This window comes from Macaca mulatta, chromosome 8 (assembly GCF_049350105.2).
Source record: "Macaca mulatta isolate MMU2019108-1 chromosome 8, T2T-MMU8v2.0, whole genome shotgun sequence".
Lineage (NCBI taxonomy): Eukaryota > Metazoa > Chordata > Mammalia > Primates > Cercopithecidae > Macaca > Macaca mulatta.
The window spans coordinates 35,384,264-35,405,394 of record NC_133413.1 but is presented as its reverse complement, the minus strand read 5'-3'; the positions used below and the strand labels follow the sequence as shown (position 1 = coordinate 35,405,394).

The 21,131-nt window shown below is 49.2% G+C and overlaps 1 protein-coding gene across 1 annotated transcript; it reads left to right on the top strand.

Annotated features, from left to right (window-relative positions):
* The first annotated feature begins 115 nt into the window (after window positions 1–115).
* RNF122 (ring finger protein 122) lies at window positions 116–19,305 on the top strand. Its single transcript, NM_001266064.1, is given in 6 exon segments — window positions 116–403; window positions 8,240–8,396; window positions 15,600–15,645; window positions 15,905–15,946; window positions 17,815–17,897; window positions 18,450–19,305. Coding segments are annotated over 6 exon segments (468 nt in total). The 5' UTR covers window positions 116–378; the 3' UTR covers window positions 18,565–19,305.
* The last annotated feature ends 1,826 nt before the right edge of the window (window positions 19,306–21,131 follow it).

The following is a 21,131-nucleotide window of genomic DNA, read 5'->3' as shown; positions in this document are numbered from 1 at the left end:
ACCTCCGCGCTACTGAACCCGAGCTGTACCTCCGGCAAAGGTTTTCCCTCCTCCCCCGGCCGAGGGCTTCTGCCGCCCGGGCACCCCCGCCCCGCGGTGCCCCACATTCCCCCAGCCAGGGGCCCTTGGCGCGTGCGCTCCGTGCGACTCTGCTCCGCGGGACTTTGTTTGTTTCCTCCTCGTCCCTCTTTGTTGGGCTGAACACCGGCCTCGCCAAAGCCCCCCACTCCGGAGGGAGTTCGACTTCTCCAGCAGGGCGGCTGCAGCGCGCTGCCCCGACCCCGCCTGCGGCCCCTCACGCCACTAGTGCTCCCACCCCGCCTTCCTGGCACCCCGCCTGCGTCCGTTCGCCCTAGGAAGCCAACCGCGACTTCATTGATGCACCCATTCCAGTGGTGTAACGGTGAGTCCCCAGGGCGAGGGCCGAGCCTACGTGGGGCTGGTGGGAGCCGCGGCGCCAGGCGCAAGGTCGGACAGCAGCGCGCTGGTCCTCCCTCGGGAACCAAGTTTCTCCTGAAATGGGACGGTCGAGAAGGCGTCCTGGCGCCCCACTCTGTTCTGCACAGCGCGGAATTTGAAACTATCCAGGTTTCACTCCAGGGCCTGGAAGGGGCCTCCGGACGGGCGGCGGGCCGGGGGCGTGGGAGCCGAGGGGTTCCCGGCCTTTGTGTGGCGGCCCCGCTCTTCTACCCCCATCCCCTGCCTTTGTGCGCTCAAACTCTGTTCTTTGTTGTGGTTGTTGGAGGAGAATTAAATCCGCGCTCGGGCTGGGATCTCCTAGAGGGAGCTCAAGTTCCCGGCCTGAAACTTTGCAGGCTATTGTAAATATGTATACCGTGCAGCGTGCGGGACGGGGCGCGGGGGTGGCTTCCTCTGGCTTTGTTGGTTTCCCATGGGCTGCTGGGGTGGCTTAGTGCCTGTGGAAGACTGGATTAAAGAGTCGCTTTCGGCCGGGCGCGGTGGCTCACGCCCGTAATCCCAGCACTTTGGGAGGCCGAGGCGGGCGGATCACCTGAGGTCGGAGTTCGAGACCAGCCTAACCAACATGTAGAAACTCCGTCGCTACTAAAAATACAAAATTAGCTGGGCGTGGTAGCGCATGCCTGTAATCCCAGCTACTTGGGAGGCTGAGGCAGGAGAATCGCTTGAACCCCGGAGGTGGAGGTTGCAGTGAGCCAGGATCGTGCCATTACACTCCAGCCTGGGCAACAAGAATGAAACTACATTTTAAAAAAAAAAGCCGTTTTCCTGAGTTGATAAACCCTTGCAGAGAGCTCCGCTCCCGGCTGTCCCTGGGATGCCAGGCTGGCCTGGCGGGAGCCGTGCTTTCTGGCCCCAAAGCCGGATTGGGGTGTCTGCTCCTGAGCCCAAGTGAAGGCCGCACCTCCAGACCCGACAACCCCTCGCCCCATTTCTCCCCGGGCCTGGGTGACGCTTCTAAGTTAGTTCATTTCACCTGAGGCTTTTTGGAGGTTCAGGTGATACTGGGTTAGGCTGGAGTCTGATTCCTCAGCCAGCTACCCAAATGTAGGTGTTTCCGAGCGGGACACTTCAAAACCTTGGATACTAATCGCCCCCCACCCCACCTCCTCCAGCCTCCCTGGGGTCCCACTCTTGACCGCGTTGTTCCGATGCTTGGAGAGTTTCTGGGAGAGAGAGATGGGAAGCAGCTGGTCTTATCTCTCAGTATGGCAAGCGAGCTAGTTACAAGGGAAAAAAAATCATTCTTGAGAGTACTTCTGCCAGATCTTGGATTAATTATGTCAAGAGGCTTTGTTTTAAGGCATGGTTTGGGTAGCATGTATACCCCACGTCCCCCTACCCCGCCTTCCTTCTTTTGCTGATCAGATCTCATTTCCTGAAAATGAACCAAGCCGTATGTGATAGGCGGTTTTGTGGGAGAGGGGGCAGAGGATGGGGGTTGAGGAAGGCCCGTGCATCCTAGCATCTGGGAAAGATTCCCGTTGGCTGGGAAAGAGAAGCAGTTCCCAGATCTCCTGGTCTTTCTTGGCCAGCCCTTGTCTGACGTCATTCCTGCTCCCAGCCTGCCAGATGAGATGAGACATTCTGATGTCAACGCTTTCATAGGTTGGCGGAGACAATGGAACAGAGACTTAGGGAGAAACGAGGCAGCTGTTAGTAACACTGCCCTTTCTGGGCAGCCCCCTTTCATATCAGATTTTAGACTTGCTGCTTTTTTTTTTTTTTTTTCTTGAGATGGAGTTTCACTCTTGTTGTCCAGGCTGGAGTGCAATGGTTCGATCTCCGTTCACCACAACGTCCACCTCCCAGGTTCAAGTGATTCTCCTGCCTCAGCTTCCCGAGTAGCTGGGATTACAGGCGTGTACCACCACAGCCGGCTAATTTTGTATTTTTAGTAGAGACGGGATTTCTCCATGTTGGTCAGGCTGGTCTTGAACTTTTGACCTCAGGTGATCTACCCGCCTCAGCCTCCCAAAGTGCTGGGGTTACAGGTATGAGCCACCGTGCCCAGCCCATTTTAATGTTTTTTGAGAGAAGGTCTCACTCCGACAACCATGCTGGAGTGCAGTGGCATGATCATGGCTCACTGCAGCCTGCCACTCCCAGGCTCAGGGGATCTTCCTGCCTTAGCCTTCCAGCATAGCTGTGACCATAGGTGTGTGCCACCACACCTGGCTACTGGCTAATTTTTAATTAATTAATTTACTTTTACTGATAGGGTTTCACTACATTGCCTATGCTGGTCTTTAACTCCTGGGCTCAAGCAATCCTCACACCAGACTCTCAAAATGCCAGAATTACATGCAGGAGCCACCTCTTCTGGCCCTCTTTGCACTTCTTAGAAAAGTGACTGAGAGATCCTGTCCTTTGACTCCAGTGAAGAAGCAACCCCTCCCCCACGCCTTCAGAAACTACCTGGAGTCCCTCTTTTCTGGGGCTGGTATTCTCTGTCCTTATATAGTTTTAAAGAAAAACCTTACTGCAATGTCAGCTTTTGACCAAGAGACTATTTTGCCGTTTCTTTAATAGTAACACAAGCAAATGAACCATCTCCTCTTGACTACGCTCTTCCCACCAACCTCTTTAACGTGTAAAATACCAAGCTCACTGATTCAATCAGTGGGGAGATAAAGGGGAAGCCTTTATCAGACGGGATAAGATGGTGGGGATAAACTGATCAGAAGACTTATGGGGGGCCATCGTGCTTGTGGAGTGCACAGATATCCTCTGTAATAGCTCTGACCAGGTTCTGCAAGTTCTCAGAACTGGAAACCAAAGGTTTCAGCTCATAAATGGTGCCTGGAAGAACTAAGGCAGATAGGGGTTTAGACCGTCTTGTAACATCAAATACTGCTGAGGAAGGAGGTGAGAAGACAGCTGGGAGTACCAGGTCTCGTTGGAAGGGAAGTCCTAAGGCCCTTTTCCAGCATAGACTGAAGTTTGTCACTCTAGCCAGTCTGCCATGATGTCCTCATGGAAAATTGTTCTTCTTTGACCCACAGAAAGTAAATATTTGGGTGGGAGTGGTGGTGAAAACCATTTTCTCTCTAACCGCTGCTGGAGCCTAGACACAAGGGACTTCCTGTTGGGCACAGCAAAGTTTAGTAGCTAATTATTTCTTTCATTTCAACTTAATCAAAAAGTCTTTCAGAACAAGAACTTTTACTTTCTGTTTTCCCACAATGTGTAGGTCAGTGCATAAAGCAAGCCCTCAATCATACTCGCTGGTTGACTGGTGATCCATTAGCGGAGGGCAGTTTCTGGGCAGTTTTCCCAAACATCAGTCCTGCTGCTTTGAAGTGGGAGGTTTTGCCAAGGGGACCAGGTTATTTTAAGCAAATGGGGAATTATTTATCTGTTAACTAGTTATTGAGAACAAGCCAAACTCTAGGCTAGTCCAGACACTGGAGAATATACAAAAGTCCAAGTTGGAGTCAGCAAACCTAGGAGGTTCAGGCTTTTTTTATTTTTCTTGAGATGGAGTCTCGCTCTGTCGCCCAGCGTGGGGTGCAGTGGTACAATCTCAGCTCACTGCAGCCTCTGCCTCCCAGGTTCAACTGATTCTCCTGCCTCAGCCTCTCAAGTAGCTGGGACTACAGGCGTGCACCACCATGCCCAGGTTTTTTTTTTTTTTTTTTTTTTTTTTTTTGAGATGGGAGTCTCTGTTGCCCAGACTAGAGTGCAGTGGCACGATCTTGGCTTACTGCAACCTTCGCTTCCCAGGTTGAAGCAGTTCTCCTGCCTCAGCCTCCCGAGTAGTTGCGATTACGGACGCCAGACACCACACCCAGCTAATTTTTGTATTTTAGTAGAGATAGGGTTTCACAATATTAGCCAGGTTGGTCTCGAACTCCCGACCTCAGGTGACCTGCCCACCTCGGCCTCCCAAAGTGCTGTGATTACAGGCGTGAGCCACCACGCCTGGCCTGAGCCTCACTTTCTATGGTGAAAATCTTTGTGTCTTTTTTTCCTATGTGGTAAGATCATCTAATCATTCTTCTGTCCTTTTTTTTTCTTTTTTTTTTTTTGAGACAAGGTCTTACTCTATGGCCCATGCTAAGTGCAATGGTGCAATCGTGGCTCACTGCAGCCTCGACCTTTCAGACTCGAGTGATTCTCCCATCTCAGCCTCCCGAGTAGCTGGGATTACAGGCACTTACCACCACACTCAGCTAATTTATCATTATTATTATTTGTAGAGGTGGGGTCTTACTGTGTTGCCTAGGTTAGTCTTGAACTTCTGGCCTCATGCGGTCCTCCTGCCTCAGCCTCCCAAAGTGCTGGAGTTACAGGTGTGAGCCGCCACACCCAGTCTCTGCTTTCTTATAATAGTACTTATCATATAATCAATGATTAGTGCACATTTGAGTTACAGTAACTGAATGATGTAAGACAGTTACTGAGTGAGCAGGGGCCAGAACAAATGATGGAGGTCATGAGTGCTGTAGAGTTCAAGGAAGAGAGGTTATTGGACTATCACAGGCTTGATGGGCCTCAGAGAGAGCGTTTCAGGCAGGGAAAGCTGTGTGAACAAAGGGAAGCAGGTAAGGACAAGGTGGGACAAGAAATAGTGAAAAAGACTGACCCACGTGGGATAGTATTTGAGAACTTTTAAGTAGGAAGTTGTGAAGGGACAGGGTGAATGTTTTAGGAGGACTTGAAGCCAGTCATGAGTTTGGAAAATACAAGATCAAAACGACTAGGAGGGGGCGGGGCACAGTGGCTCATGCACTGTAATCCCAGCACTTTCTTGGGAGGCCAAGACGAGTGGATCACTTGAGGTCAGGTATTCAAGACTAGCCTGTACAACATGGTGAAACCCAGTCTCTACTAAAAATACAAAAACTAGCCAGGTGTGGTGGTGTACACCTGTAGTCCTAGCTACTCAGGAGGCTGAGGTAGAAGGATTGCTTGAACCCAGGAGGCGGAGGTTACAGTGAGCCAAGATAGTGCCACTGCACTCTAGCCTGGGTGATACAGTGCAAGACTCTTTCCAAAGAAAAAATGAAGAAGAAAAAAAAAAGCAACTAGGAGGATGTGTCAGGCATGTGGGGTAAATGAGAGAAGGAACTAGAAACAGGGATGACATCAACTAGGAAACAGTAGGAGGTGATGAGTGTTTGCAATAGGGCTGTGGCAGTAGAATTGGACACAGTCTGAAAGAGGTTTGAATGGAGGCTCGTTGTATACTCACCAGTAAGGGATGAAGAGGACTGATGTCCAAGTTGGCTTCCAGTCTTTCAAGCCAGCGTTCTGCTGAGTTGTGGTAGCACTGGTCGTTAGCGTATAGAATTCTGTGGCATGTGAATGCATCTGGCTCCAAGATGTCAGGAAAGTGCCTGGAACCCAAGGCCTGGGTACAGAGAACGCTTTGGAGCTGGACTTTCCTAGCTATTTGACTGTGGGCAGGTTACTAAATGATTGAGTCTTTTTCCCATTGGTGGGGGAAGTAACCTTTACTGTGGCAGTACAAAGATTAAATTGATAGCATGAGAATATGCTTAGGATGTAGCAATGGACAGCAAATTCCAGCTCTCTCATTCATCAAGGACTCCTCTCTTTCCCTTTCCCTTCTGCCATCCTCAGCCATTTTACTTTACCTTTTTTTTTTTTTTAGATGGAGTCTTTCCCTGTCTCCCAGGCTGAAGTACAGTGGCATGATGTCGGCTCGCTTGCATCCTCTGCCTCCCAGGTTCAAGTGATTCTCCTGCCTCAGCCTCCGGATTAGCTGGGATTACAGATGTGTGCAACCATGCCCAGCTAATTTTTTAATAGAGATGGGGTTTCACCATGTTGGCCAGGCTGATCTCAAACTCCTGACCTCAAGCCATCCACCCGCCTCGGGCTCCCAAAGTACTGGGATTACAGGCGTGAGCCACCAGCCACCACGCCTGGTCAAGTCATTTGACTTTCTACTGGGCTGCTCTCTTTCCAGCTATAGCTTGGCTATCACAATTCTAGGTGTCTCTGAGAGACATGATCCCACCCGGCCCCCCGCTATGACTATAGGTTCATGCCTATAGTCCCAGCACTTTGTGGGGCTGAGGCAGGAGAATCTCGTTGAGGCCAGGACTTGGAGGCTACAGTGAGGCATGTTTATACCTCTGAGCTCCAGCCTGCAGGGACAGAGTGAGACCTCGTCTCCAAAAACAAACGAAGTTCCTTTCCCAGCAGATCTCTTTGTTTCTTTGCTCAGAACCTGGTCACATACCCACCTGAACATAAAATACTGGCAAGGGGGAAAGGGAGAAGTGACTATCATGATGGGTAGGCCAGTCAGTATTTATCCCTGAGTCCTGTGAGAAGGGACGCATCTAGTGGCTGGCCAGTGCTTTTCAAACTGAATGTGCAGGGGAATCACCTGAGGAGCTTGTTAAAACGTAGGTCCTGGCTGAGTGCCGTGGCACATGCCTGTAATCCCAGCACCTTGGGAGTCCAAGGTGGGTGGATCGCCTGAGGTCAAGAGTTCAAGACCAGCCTGGGCAACATGGTGAAACCCCATCTCTACTAAAAATTCAAAAATTAGCCAGGCATGGTGGCATGCGCCTATAATCCCAGCTACTCGGGAGGCTGAGGCAGGAGAATCTAGGATTCTTGAACCTGGGAGGCAGGGGTTGCAGTGAGCCGAGATCTCATCACTGCCCTCCAGCCTGGGCAGCAGAGCGAGACTCTGTTTCAAAAAAAAAAAAGCATAGGTCCTGATTCATGTAGGCCGGGATGGACCCGAGAGTGTACGTTTCTAAAAAGCTCCCAGAGGATGCTGTTGCCATTGGGACCGCACATTGAGGCTTTGAGTAGAAAGAGGGAAGGTGACCACAGTAAGGGAAGTTGCAACCTCCTCCCCACCCCCATCGCCACTTTCTGGAATGCTGGCCCAGGACTTGGAGTGAACAATTTCTATTCTAGTCCTGGCACAGCTTGTCTTCTGGAGCAGGTGGCTTAATAATGACAAATGACCTTTGCAATTGTCCTTTGCAATTTACAAAGCATATTTCTTACACACTCATTTTTAGTCCTCTCTCTATTTTGCTTGTTTTTATATAACGAAGTGAAGCTTAGAGGTAACTTCTTAAAGGTCATATGGCTAGCTAGGGAGCGGGGAGTTAGAACCCAAATAATAATTTCTCAGCTAAGGCTATATGGGTTCTGACCTGATAGAATTAAGTTCTCCAGTTTCTGCTCTTGCCTAAATTCTTTTTTTTTTTTTTTAAATAGAGATTGGGTCTCACGCTGTCACCCAGGCTGGTGTGCAGTGGTGTAATCACCGATCATTGCAGCCTTGTACTCCTGGGCTCAAGTGATCCTCCCACCTCAGCTTCCTGAGTAGCTGGGACTACATGGTAGTACATGCGCTACCATGCCCAGCTAATTTTTCTATTATTTTTTGTAGAGATGGGGTCTTGTGTGTTGCCCAGGCTGGTCTTGAAATCTTGGCCTCGAGAGATCACCTGCCTCAGCCTCTCCAAAGTACTGGGATTACAGGCGTGAGCCATTGAACCCAGCTTGCCTGAATTTATTATTTCTTAGATGGGGATATTGTTTTAAGTATTTTGGATAGTATTCAATTTTGTAGATCAGATTTACTCAAGATTACATAGCTAGTAAGTGTTAGAACTAGGATATAAAACTGGAGCCACTGAATCTGAGGCTTAGGTGCGCAGAGCCTGCCAATTATTTCTGTCCTGCTGACACAGTGCTATCAGCCCAGCAGTAAATTTCCAACCCTAATGATTTTTTTTTTCCTCTCCCTTTGCAGGGTGTTTCTGTGGCCTGGGACTGGTTAGCACCAACAAGTCCTGCTCCATGCCACCCATCAGTTTCCAAGACCTTCCGCTCAACATCTATATGGTTATCTTCGGCACGGGCATTTTTGTCTTCATGCTCAGCCTTATCTTCTGCTGCTATTTTATCAGGTACGTGGATCCCTGGCTGAGCGGGGTGGGAGTCCAGCAGGAGGGAGGAGACCAGGGCTGTGGGGTAAGCTGAGCGAGGATCCCACAGCAGAGTCACCAGTCTTATACTGGAGGCACCGCTTTGAGGACATGGCTGAGCCTGCTTTTCTCTAGGCCCCTGAGGGTCTGGTGTTTCTATTTACATCAGCCTATCAAGTTGTTCCTGAGCATATAAGGTCACCACGGGTTGGGCTGCATCCCACCACCTCGCCAGTTATTCTAAGGTTGCCTAGAATTTCTGTGTGACTGAGTCATAAAGTTAGCAGTCCTTTCCTTGTCCGTCTGTCTCTATTCCTACTCATGCCCTTTGGGTGGTCAGGAACAGGTGGGCATCAGTTATGCCAGCATCATGTTCCTTTGCCCTCCTGGGACCTGTTGTTAGCCCTCCAGATACTAATATTAGGAAGCAAGCCAGTGTCTAGAGAGCTACTTGGTTTTTGTTTTGTTTTGTTCTTTTGAGATGCTCAGGCTGGAGTGCAGTAGTATGATCTCAGCTTACCGCAACCTCCAACTCCCGGGTTCAAGCAATTCTCCTGCCTCAGCCTCCCAAGTAGCTGGGATTACAGGCACACGCCATCATGTCTGGCTAATTTTTGTATTTTTAGTAGAGATGGGGTTTCACCATGTTGACCAGGCTGGTCTCGAACTCCTGACCTCAAGTGATCCACCCACCTCAGCCTCCCAAAGTGCTGAGATGACAGGCGTGAGCCACCACACCCAGCCAGAGCTACTTGCTTATTCTGCCTTATAAGCTCTTATTTTTGAGAGTGGAAAAAAATAAAACCAAAACAAACCTAAAGAACTATCATTTGTTCTTAATTGCTTAGGGATCCAGAGGAAGACCTGGAGTTTGGCAGGGCTCTTCACCCTCCAGGAACGCTTTTTCTGTCTCCTGCTGAAGGACTTGGGAACTGGTGGCTGGTTTTTTTTTTTTTTTTTTTTTTTTTTGAGATGGTGTCTCACTTCATCACCCAGGCTGGAGTGCAGTGGCACAGTCTTGGCTCACTGCAACCCCTACCTCCTGGGTTAAAGCAATTCTCCTGCCTCAGCCTCCCTAAGAGCTGGAATTACGGGTGCATGCCTAGCTAATTTTTATTTTTAGTAGAGACGGGGTTTTGCCATATTGGCCAGTCTTGTCTCAAACTCCTGACCTCAAGTCCAAGTCATCTACCCGCCTCGGCCTCCTAAAGTGCTGGGATTACAGGCATGAACCCTCGTGCTTAGCCTCTGGTGGCTGTTTTCTATAAAAAATGTTGAGCATGACTGGTATTTCGAATGGGAATCAAAGTAGTAGTGTTTCTGACTGGGGTTTACTGTTGGCATTGACAATTCCTCATTGTGTGGGACTCTTCTGTGCCTTGGAGAATATTGAACATCCCTGGCCAGTAGGGCATGGTAGTAGTCTTTAGGGCCATTGTGGCCATCAGCTGTCTCCCCCGCCACCCACACATTACCAGATGCTTGGGTAGACATCAGCTGGGGTCTGGGCTGGTGATGGGTCAAATAATTTAAGAAGATTAAATTAAGATTAAGGAAAAGGCTTTGCTGGCTTTATTCCTAAAATGCCCGTCTGGGTTTGAGTGCTTTGCTGGAAGGCAGCTACAAGAGAGGCAGGTACTAGTCCATCTTCCCCAAGGCTGGAAGAGCTCCCTCTAAGAAGGGGAAGTGCCGTCAGGCACATCTCCCCACCACTCCCAGGTGCTACCTTGGACCTGTTCTTTCTCAGAACTTTTCACATAGGTCCCTGAAACTGGAATTTTCCATGTAAAAATCTATGCAGAGGAGATACTGGTTTATCTTCCCTCTTGTACAATTGGGTCTGAAGATTACATCTAACCATTAAGTGGAGGTAAGGGTAGATTTCTGGTATCTCTTCTCTCTTCGTGTCTCCTCCCCTTTCCTGAAGGCTGTTTTTTTCCTCAAATTCTTCCCGACCACCAGCCTCCCAACTCCTGCACCCCCATGTTAAGCAATTCACACGTAAATCCTGGAGACAGAGGATGAAGATATACCAAATACCAAAGATTTCTTTATGATGAGGCTGACAGGGGTTTGTAAAACCAACTCTGTTTGTTCCCTTTCCTCCCTGCTCTCCTTGCCCACCACACACGCACACACAGAGGCATACATATGCCAAGCAGCAAAGGGCTTCAAGAGACCATCTAGGCCAGGCACCATGCCCTTGCCTGTAATTGTAGCACTTTGGGAGGTCAAGTCAGGAGAGTCACTTGAGTCCAGGAGTTTGAAACCAGCCTGGGGAACAAAACTCCATCTCTAAAAAAATGACCTAGAGAAAACTACTGTGGGCTAGGAAGTGGGTGACCAGGGTTCATTTCCTAAATCAACCAATAATAGGTGCGACCTTAGGTTTTCTCTTTTTTTTTTTTTTTGAGACAAGGTCTTGCTCTGTCGCTCAGGCTGGAGCACAGTTGTGAGATCTCGGCCCACTGCAACCTCCACCTCCCGGGCCCAAGCCATCCTCCCAACTCAGTCTCCCAAGTACAGGCGTGTGCCACCATGCCCGACTAATGTTTTGATTTTTTGTAGATCATTTTTTGATTTTTTTTGTAGCGATGAGGTTTCACCACGTCACCCAACGTGATCTCAAACTCCTGAGTTCAAGCCATCTGCCTGCCTCAGCCTCCCAAAGTGCTGGGATTACAGGCGTGAGCCACAGTGCCTGGCCGTTAGCCACTCTGTACCAAGGACTTTCCATAGGCCAGGCATTGTGGTCACCATTTTATAAACCATTTAGCTCACTTAATCCTCAGTTTGGGTATTAGCCCACTTTATAAATGAGGAACTTCATGCCCAGACAGTTTAGGATCTGCCCAAGGTGATACATAGAGGAAGACACAGAGGTGGACAAGTCTGGTAGCGGTGAGCTAGGGTCTTGCTGAGTCCTTCCAAGTGTTTGCCTTTTGAGTCGTATTCCTTGAAGTAGAGGAGTTGCTGTAGGCTCCACAGCCACCCTCTTGCAGGTCAGGGTCAGTTCTCACAGAAGGACAGGCTGGAGAGCTGTGGATTGCTGATTTCTTTTTCTTTGGCTATAGTCAAAGAACAGAACAGGGCCGGGCATGGTGGCTCACGCCTGTAATCCCAGCATTTTGGGAGGCTGAGGCAGGTGGATCACCTGAGGTCAGGAGTTTGAGACTGGCCTGACCAACATGGTGAAACCCCGTCTGTACTAAAAATACAAAAATTAGCTGGCTGCGGTGGCAGGTGCCTATAATCCCAGCTACTTGGGAGGCTGAGGCAGGAGAATCGCTTGAACCCGGGAAGTGGAGGTTGCAGTGAGCTAAGATCATGCCATTGCACTCCAGCCTGGGCAACAAGAGTGAAACTCCATCTAAAAAAAAAAAACCACACACACACAAAACAGAACAGTAACCACACGATGCTAAAAGCTGCCCCCACTGTGGTGCTACTCAGCACCACCTGTTCCTTCAGTAATCTGCTCCTGCGTCACCCTGCCCTGTTCTGTAGCCTGCCTGAAGCCTGCTGACCCTGAAGTTTCACAGTCCCAGAGGCTCACTGGTACGTGGTAGCCTGTGAATGTCTATATATAGAAAGACACACAGGCGCAGAAACCACCACTTCCTCTCCCTGCTTCTCAGTTTCCTCCTCAGCCAAAATAGGCCCCACTGCTCCTGACCTGGTGAGCTCAGCAGCCGAGGCCAGCCCCTCGCTCATTCTTCCCCCTCTCTCAGAGCTGACCTCTGCCCTACACAGGAATGGAGGGGCCGGGGAAGTACAAATAGGCAGGAAGGGAAACATTATTTTCAGGACCTGGATGCATTGTTTGTTCTAAAAGGGAAAAGAGGAAAGGGAGAGCCACTGGCAGCGGCTAGAAATGGTCGCATTGAAATCGGGGTATTTTTAGTTGCTGTGCTCACCCAACAGCTGAGAAGGCCACCTGTCCAGACTGGTTGGTACTAGGCCCCCAGCTGGGATTGCCCAGGGTTTTTGCTTTTTACTCTATTTTCCTTGCAAGCTTTTCGGCCACATTTCATCATGATCTCATTCTTTCTGAGCTGAAATCTACATGCAGGATGAGGTGGCAGCTCTGAAGCTTCCCTGTTCTGAGTTTTGGAGGATCCCTGGGCAAAACCACTAAAGGATTCAGCCAGACAAGAGGCATGAGGGGTGGAGAAGTGGTATTCTAGGTGCCTGGGGTACAGAAAACAGAAAAAGACAGCGTCTACTACATAAGTATAGCCACGTTGCAGGTGAGACATTAGTGCCTCAAAGATGCATAGCAGTCCCTCATTCCCCAGACAGTTAAAAACACAGGCTTTTCACCACTTCCTTATTTACTCTGCACGTACCTCATAACAGAGCAACAGTGTCTTTCTCCCTCAAGGCGGCTCTGAGCTCCCTGTCCATGGGAACACTTCCTTTCCACCTCAGCTGAACCCAGTGTCAGTCAAACAACAGTAGCCACCTAAGCATTGGGTATGTCTTGCCCTGCTCATTTGGAAATTGGGACAGAGACACATGTGTATGTACAAAGACCTTTTCTGGACCAAGAAGCTATCTGCAAAGTGAAGGATGGGACAGTGGGAGCCTTGCTTAGGCCTTTAGCCCAGCCCTGCATTAAGCAGAAAGGATATTGTTGGGAGAAGGGGGAGGGGAGGGGATGGTGGATGTGCTGCCCTAGCGCCCAGGCCTGTGGCATGAGTCCACTTGGACTGGAACTCTCAAGAGGCTCCAGGAACATGAACCTCGCCAGGTCACCTGACTTCCCATCAGGAACAACGGAGGAGGCTGGCAGCCTGATCTTATCTGCCCTGCACTGTGTTGCGGGCCTGGCTCTGCCCCCATCTTCTGCCTCTTCCATCACCCAGGCAGCAGCTTCAGCTTCTCACCACACCCCCTTCCACTGGGGCTCTTTGTGATTGGAGTCTCCCTTTTTTTGACTTGGGTCAGCCATCCCTCTATCCACTCATTTGTTTATTTATTTAAAAAATTTTTTTCTGACAGCATCTCACTCAGTTGTCCAGCCTGGAGTTCAGTGGGGACAATCCTAGCTCATTGTAACCTCTGAACTCTTGGGCTCAAGTGACCCTTCTGCCTCAGCCCCCACAAGTAGCCAGGACTACAGACATGCACCACCATACCCGGCTAATTTTCTTTTGTTTATTTATTTTTGAAGAGACAAGTTCTCTGTGTATCACCCAGGCTGGTCTCAAGCTCCTGGCGTCAAGCAATCTGCCTGACTTGGCATTATTCTTTATTTCTGTTTTCAGCCATTTAAGAATAAAAACCACTCTTAGCCTGTGGACCCTGCAAAAACAAGTAGTGAGCTAGATTTGGTCCTCAGACTGAAGTTTCCTGCTTCTCCTGGCTTGCTGGGTTTCTATGTTTCCTTCCACATAACCCAGGACTGTGTTAAGAAGTGATCACCAGGAAAAGGCCCATAAGGTTCCCCCATAGCACACATACAGGAGGCTTTTTTTTTTTTTTTTTTTTTTTTGAGACAGGGTCTTGCTCGTCACCCAGGCTGGAGTGCAGTGGTGCGATCTCTGCTAACTGCAACCTTCGCCTCCTGGGTTCAAGAGATTCTCATGCCTCAGCCCCCAGCTAGCTGGGATTACAGGTGCATGCCACCATGCCGTGTGAATTGCCCTATGAATTTTTGTATATTTTGTAGAGATGGGGTTTTGCCATGTTGCCCAGGCTGGTCTCAAACTCCTGAGCTCAAGCAATCCGCCCACCTCAGCCTCCCAAAATGCTGGGATTACAGGCATGAGCCATCCCACCCAACCCACATACAGGAGGCCTTCTAAAGCTACCCGCAGAGTTCAGCATGGAAGATCCTCCACCCCTTCCTTGAAAATAATATGGCACCAAAGCCAGTGTATAATTATGGTCTCGGCCATTTACACGGCAAGCCATTCAGAGTTGTAAACTTAATAAAAGGTAGGGTGTGTCCCAGGACCAGATCAGATTCTCAGGACTATGATGTATTCCACCTCATTGGGGAACAGACCACATTTTATGGTAAAGAGCTTGGACTCTGTCATCACACCAACTTTGATTCACATCCAGACTCTGCTACCAATTAGCTCTGTGATGTTTGGGCAAATAAATTCACTTCTTTGAGCTTCATTTTTCTTTTTCTTTTTTTATTTTTTTTGAGACAGAGTTTCACTCTTGTTGACCAGGCTGGAATGCAATGGCGCAGTCTCAGCTCACTGCAACCTCCGTCTCCCGGGTTCAAGCTATTCTCCTGCCTCAGTCTCCCGAGTAGCTGGGATTACAGGCATGCACCACCACGCCCGGCTCATTTTGTATTTTTAGTAGAGATGGGGTTTCACCATGTTGGCCAGACTGGTCTTGAACTCCTGACCTCAAGTGATCCACCTGCCTTGGCCTCCCAAAGTGCTGTGATTACAGGCATGAGCCACCGCACCCAGCCAGGCTTTATTTTTCTTACCTGTAAAAGCGAAGGTATCTCACTCTTAGAGTGTGAAATCATTAGAACATATATGAATATGTTAAGTGTCCCAGCGACACATAGCAAGTGCTTCATAACCATTATATTATGCTATTGCCATTAGAAATGGCATGCCATGTTTTGGCCATTGAGAGTCAGCCCGTATGCAGGCCACCAGCTTAAGATGAAAAGCAGAAAACAAAGGAGGCATCGTCTGTGTTGTCTGGCACAGTGAAGGGAAGAGTGTGCTTTGGTTCCAGAATACTTAGGTTCTCTGTGTGGAAAATTCCCCAGGGTCAACAGAGACTTATTTATCCTGCTATCCTGGCTTAACAGAAATAACCCTTTTATGCTTATCTGTCTAACTGCTGCACACTCAGTAAACACAGTGTTGATTTCTATACAGTTTGGGTGACTGAAGGAATTTGCCGACCAGAAAAAGGTAGGGTGAGTGAATGAGCTATTTGGGGGTGCTGTGCTGGAGGGTCCTCCAATCTGTGTATGAGACCTGGTGGTGAATTTTGAGGCTGTTAAACCCGAGTAAGAGTCTTAGTCCTTCATCAACCCTTGTTGGCCCGCATAGGTCCAAAGTATGCCCTGTGGTGTGTATGGGACAAGCACCCCTCCCTGCCCTCGGAAGAATGCCCAAGCAGCCAACCAGCCTCTCCTGCTTTGAATCGTTCTGTTTAACATGCTTTCTCCAATTTTTTTTCTCTTTCCCCCAGCAAACTCCGGAACCAGGCACAGAGTGAGCGATACGGATATAAGGAGGTAAAGTGCTGTGTATTCCCCTAGAAGCTTCCTTCTCTGCCTGACCTGATAGGAAGAGGCAAAGAGGGCAGGCTCAGGCTCTCCTGGGCAGGAATCCCCCTGGCCTCACCTCTGGGCCTCCCTGAGGCTAACCCCCTTCAGTGTCTGAAGTCTGGCTTGCCCCAGGCAGTCCAGGGGACTCCCTTCATTGGTTGATACTACCCGGCTGGCCCCAGTGGTTGGTTTATCTTCGGACATCATGCCTCCTCTTTCTTTTCAGGTGGTGCTTAGAGGTGATGCCAAGAAGTTACAATTGTATGGGGTAAGTGTGCCAGGAGAGTGTGCAGGAGGGCCCCCGCAGGTGAGGCAGACCACACCTCGCTCCAGCTCTCAGCCTGGACGCTTTTCAGAAAACTGCTTAGTGCATGCTTTCGTATCTCCTTTGGCCAAATAATAGACACATCTCAGCAAGTAATTAACATGTGGAATTGATTACATCTGGAACAGCCTCAGGCAGAAGGCATGAAGGGGTCACAGAAGGGTTTAGATAAGTAGTGCCTCACGGCCCCAGAAATCCCACACTGCATAATTTTTACCAGGAGGATGGTCACACCCTTTCATGCCATAGACAGAATTCAGCTAACTTTCCCTATGTTCAGCCCCTATGTCCTGGTTGTTACCATAGAAAATGAGGTCCTTTTACCTTTGTGTATACTCCATCTTAACAGACTAGATCTGACTAGTGTGTTGATTCCCATGGCTCTCCCATTTCTCTCCCACCAGACTCCCACCCATACACCAATTCTTTGAGTCCCCTCAACTCTGACTTGAGGAATTAGTTATATCCTATTCCTTTCCTACCTATGCCTCTAAGGTCACCTAACCCATTTCCCAAGGCTCCTGATCATGACCACAGACACTCCTGCTCTGAGCATGTTTGTGGTTGTCTGGGAGCGGGGAGGATCACAGTTCCACTAAACATGAGACCGCCTAGACATGGCCTCATTTTGTCTGTTACGCCTCAGCAAGTGCAGATGTTTCCCAAGCCCTTCTCTCGGAGAATAATTCAACTGAGATCAAGGGAGTTAATATGTAGGGATGTGGGAAGTCTGGATTTAAGGACTGTCACTGGGCTGGGCGTGGTGGCTCATGCCTGTAATCCCAGTACTTTGGGAGGCCGAGGTGGGTGACTCACCTGAGGTCAGGAGTTCGAGACCAGCCTGACCAACATGGTGAAATCCCATCTATATTAAAAATACAGAATTGGCTGTGTGTGGTGGCGCATGCCTGTAACCCCAGCTGCTTGGGAGACTGAGGCAGGAGAATTGCTTGAACCTGGGAGGTGGAGTTTGTGGTGAGCCGAGATTGCACCGTTGCACTCCAGCCTGGGCAAGAAGAGTGAAACTCCATCTCAAAAAAAAAAAAAAAAAGAACATAACCGATCACATATACTATGCCCCCTTACCTCTGGTTGGTATTAAGTGCCACCTCACCAAATGTGTTGGGCAAGAAAGGATTGAAAACCATTCTTTTTTTGTTTTTTGAGATGGAGTCTCGCTCTATCACCCAGGCTGGAGTGCAGTGGTGCGATCTTGGCTCACTGCAAGCTCCGTCTCCCAGGTTCATGCCATTCTCCTGCCTCAGCCTCCCGAGTAGCTGGGACTACAGGCTCCCGCCACCATGCCCGGCTAATTTTTTGTATTTTTAGTAGAGACAGGGTTTCACCATGTTAACCAGTATGGTCTCGATCTCCTGACCTCATGATCCACCCGCCTCGGCCTCTCGAAGTGCTGGGATTACAGGCGTGAGCCACCGCGCCCGGCCGAAAACCATTCCTCTAGGACAGTACTTTCCAGTGCAGTGGAAACTTCTGTGATAATAAGAATGTTCTTTATTCGCACCATTCAATATGGAAACCATTAGCACCATGTGGCTGTTGAGCACTTGAAATGTGGTGAGTGTAACTGAGGGATTGAATTTATAATTTCATCTAATTTTGGTTAATTTAAATTTAAACAGCCACATGTGGTTAATGACTACCATGCCATCAATACAGTTTTGTAAAGGATGGCTAAAAAGTTTCCCTGCCTCGTAGAACAGACTGGGCTAGAGCTTAGTTTTCTTGTCTGGGGATGAATGAATGAGATGCTTCCCCAGTTTCCTCACACGCCTGCTCCTTTCTCTCTACAGCAGACCTGCGCAGTCTGTCTGGAAGACTTCAAGGGAAAGGATGAGTTAGGCGTGCTCCCGTGCCAACACGCCTTTCACCGGAAGTAAGTGGGAATGTGTCTAGGGTGCCTGTCAAAGGAGAAATAATCAGGGATCATCTTCTGGAACCTTCCAGTCTCTGCCACTTTCTATTTACCCCTTGCCAGTGATGTCCCTGGTCCTGCGTGAACACAGAGCAAAGCCCAGGGGGATTAGGTTGGGACAGGAATAGGGATATTCTTCTTCTTCTTTTTTTTTTTTTTGAGATGGAGTTTTGCTCTTGTTGCCTAGGCTGGAGTGCAATGGTGCGATCTCAGCTCACTGCAACCTCTGCCTCCCAGGATCAAGCAATTCTCCTGCCTCAGCCTCCCAAGTAGCTGGGATTACAGGTGCCCATCACCATGCCTGGCTAATTTTTGTATTTTTAGTATAGATGGGGTTTCACCATGTTGGCCAGGCTGGTCTCGAACTCCTGACCTCAGGTGATACACCTGCCTTGGCCTCCCAAAGTGCTAGGATTACAGGTGTGAGCCACCACGGGATATTCTTGTTTCGAGAGACAACTGGAGCAGTGTGGTCTATCTTGTTAGAGATTACCGTTCTTCATTTGTTCCCAGGTGTCTGGTGAAATGGCTGGAAGTCCGCTGTGTCTGCCCCATGTGTAACAAGCCCATTGCTGGGCCCTCAGAGGCCACGCAGAACATTGGGATTCTATTGGATGAACTGGTGTGAGTGCTGCCACTACACCGAGACCTGGAGAAGACCTCTTGCCTCATGGATGCCTGGTCCCTCTGCACAGCTCCAACCAACAGGACTGTAGGGTGATGATGATCACTTTCCCGGTGATGGGAAGGGTGGTCTAGGGCTGGGTTTCCACCCTCAGTTCGAGACCAGTGCCAGACGTGCCCCCACTTCCTGCCTCCTGAAGCCTTCTTCCCTGCTACTCCATGCTGGTGGCCTCTCCCATCAAGACCACTGTCTCCCGGTACTGGACTATCTATCTGCCTTGTCCCTGTAATGGGGGAAGGCATTCACCCCGATCAAGAACATGGAGAACATCCTCTTTCAAGGCTCCCCTTAGGAGGATGAGCTGCCCTGATCCAGAAGGGATGAGATGGGCTCTGCCCTCTCTACAACCTTCCCTCCCCTTCCCACTCCTTCCAGAGGAAGGTTAGAAGGGAAGGAAGGAAAGATCAGGGAACCAAGCACCTCCACAGGAGGCGAGGGAGGCTCTGTATGAAACAGAAGAGCAGGGACCTAAAGGAAAATGTCGATGTTTACATGGGACCTATGGAAACAAAGGCTGGCCGGCGCCGGCTGACTCCAGGGTAAGAGAGGTCCCGTCCCCTGCCAGGACCCACGGTGCTATCCATTCAATCTCTTCCTCAGTTAATCTCGGAGCTTCCTATTCTCTGTTGAGGTTTGTGGGCCCCTCTAGAGGAGGGCTAGTTCTATGCTTAAATGGATTCCCAGGGGCCTTTTTTTTTTTTTTTTTTTGGATCAAAAGGGGTGTGGGGATGGGGGTGTCTACGGTTAAGCAACAGATACCTCCTTCCCTTTGTAAATAGTATTTTTATACTTCATCCTCACCGCTCAGGCTTTAGATACGAAATCCCCAGAATAGAAGGGGGTGGGGATTTTCTGTTCCTCCCTGGAGTGGGTGAGGGTGGAAGAAAGTTACATATTTAAAGAAAAATAAATTTAATAATAAGTTTCTCTAACCTACTTTTGCTTGTGGTTGTGGCTGCCTGGCCCTTTTCTGCCAAAAGAGGGAAAAAAGTTCTCGAATTGCCTCTTCTCACTTCTCCATACCCAAATCAAACACACACACACACACACACACACACACACACACACATTCTTGATCCTTTTTAAATTTCTTTATCTTTTTGAGGCAAGGTCTCACTCTGTCATCGAGGCTGGAGCGTAGTGGCATAATCACAGATCACTGCAACCTCCCCGGCTCAAGTGATTCTCCCACCTAACTTCCCAAATAGCTGGGACCACAGGTGTGTGCCACATGCCTGGCTAATTCTCTAAAATTTTTTGTAGAGACTAGGTCTCCCTATGTTGCCCAGGCTGGTCTTTAACTCCTTGCCTCAAGCAATCCTCCCACCTCAGCCACCCACAGTACTAGGATTACAGGTGTGAGCCACTGCACTCAGCCTAAAAGTTCCTAATCCTTAAGAACAAAAATCGATCTTCGATTATTAGCTGAACAATATATGTTAGGATTAACACTAAGGTACATTAAGACCTTGCTAAACCAGGCTCTGTCTCATTTCTAGCATATTTTTAAAGGAAGTCGATATTTTCAATCACAGCATTCCATCAACTAAGACTTGAAACTAAGAATTCCACTTGTAATTCAAGCAATTGTCAGTGCCCTTAACACAACTAGTCACAACTAAAAAGGTCTAGATTGCTACCATACAGGCTTTGAGCTCTCTTTTTTGTTTGTTTTGTGGTGACAATCTCTGGAGTGCAGTGGTGCAATCCCGGCTCACTGCAGCCTCCACCTCCTGGCTTCAAGTGATTCTCCTGCCTTAGCCTCGTGAGTAGCTGGGACTACAGGCATGTGCCACTACACCCAGCTAATTTTTTGTGTATTTAGTAGAGACAGGGTTTAACCATGTTGGCCAGGCTGGTCTTGAACTTCTGGCATCAAGTGATCCACCTGCCTCGGCCTGTCAAAGTGCTGGGATTACAGGCATGAGCCACTGTGCCCAGCCTTTAATTTTTTTTTTTTTTTTTTTTTTTTGAGACAAGGTTTCACTCTGTCACCCAGGCTGGAGTGCAGTGGCACAATCATGGTTCACTGTGGCCTTAAACTCCTGGGCTCAAGCAATCCTCCCACCTCAGCCTCCAAGCAGCTGGGACCACAGGCACACATACCATGCCCAGTTGGGTTTTGTATTTTTTGTAAAGATGGGGTCTCACTGTGTTGCCCAGGCTGGCCTCAAACTCCTGGGCTCAAGTGATCCGCCCACCTCAGCCTCCCAAAGTGTTAGGATTACAGGGGTGAGCCACTGTGCCCAGGCCTCATATTTTTTCTTAGCTACTTGCTGACAGTTGCTGCCACCTCTGCCACCTCTAGCAGTGTTGCATGGTGATGCTTTATGGTACTGTGTGCCCTCAGACCTTGCATCCATGCCCTCCAGCTTTGTTCTGCCCATGGCCCAAGGAAGCACTGAGTCAGTAGGGAGCATGCAAAGTGCATTAAGAGTGTTGGGAATGGCCTGTAATACCAGCACTTTGGGAGGCCGAGGCAGGCAGATCACTTGAGATCAGTTTGAGAT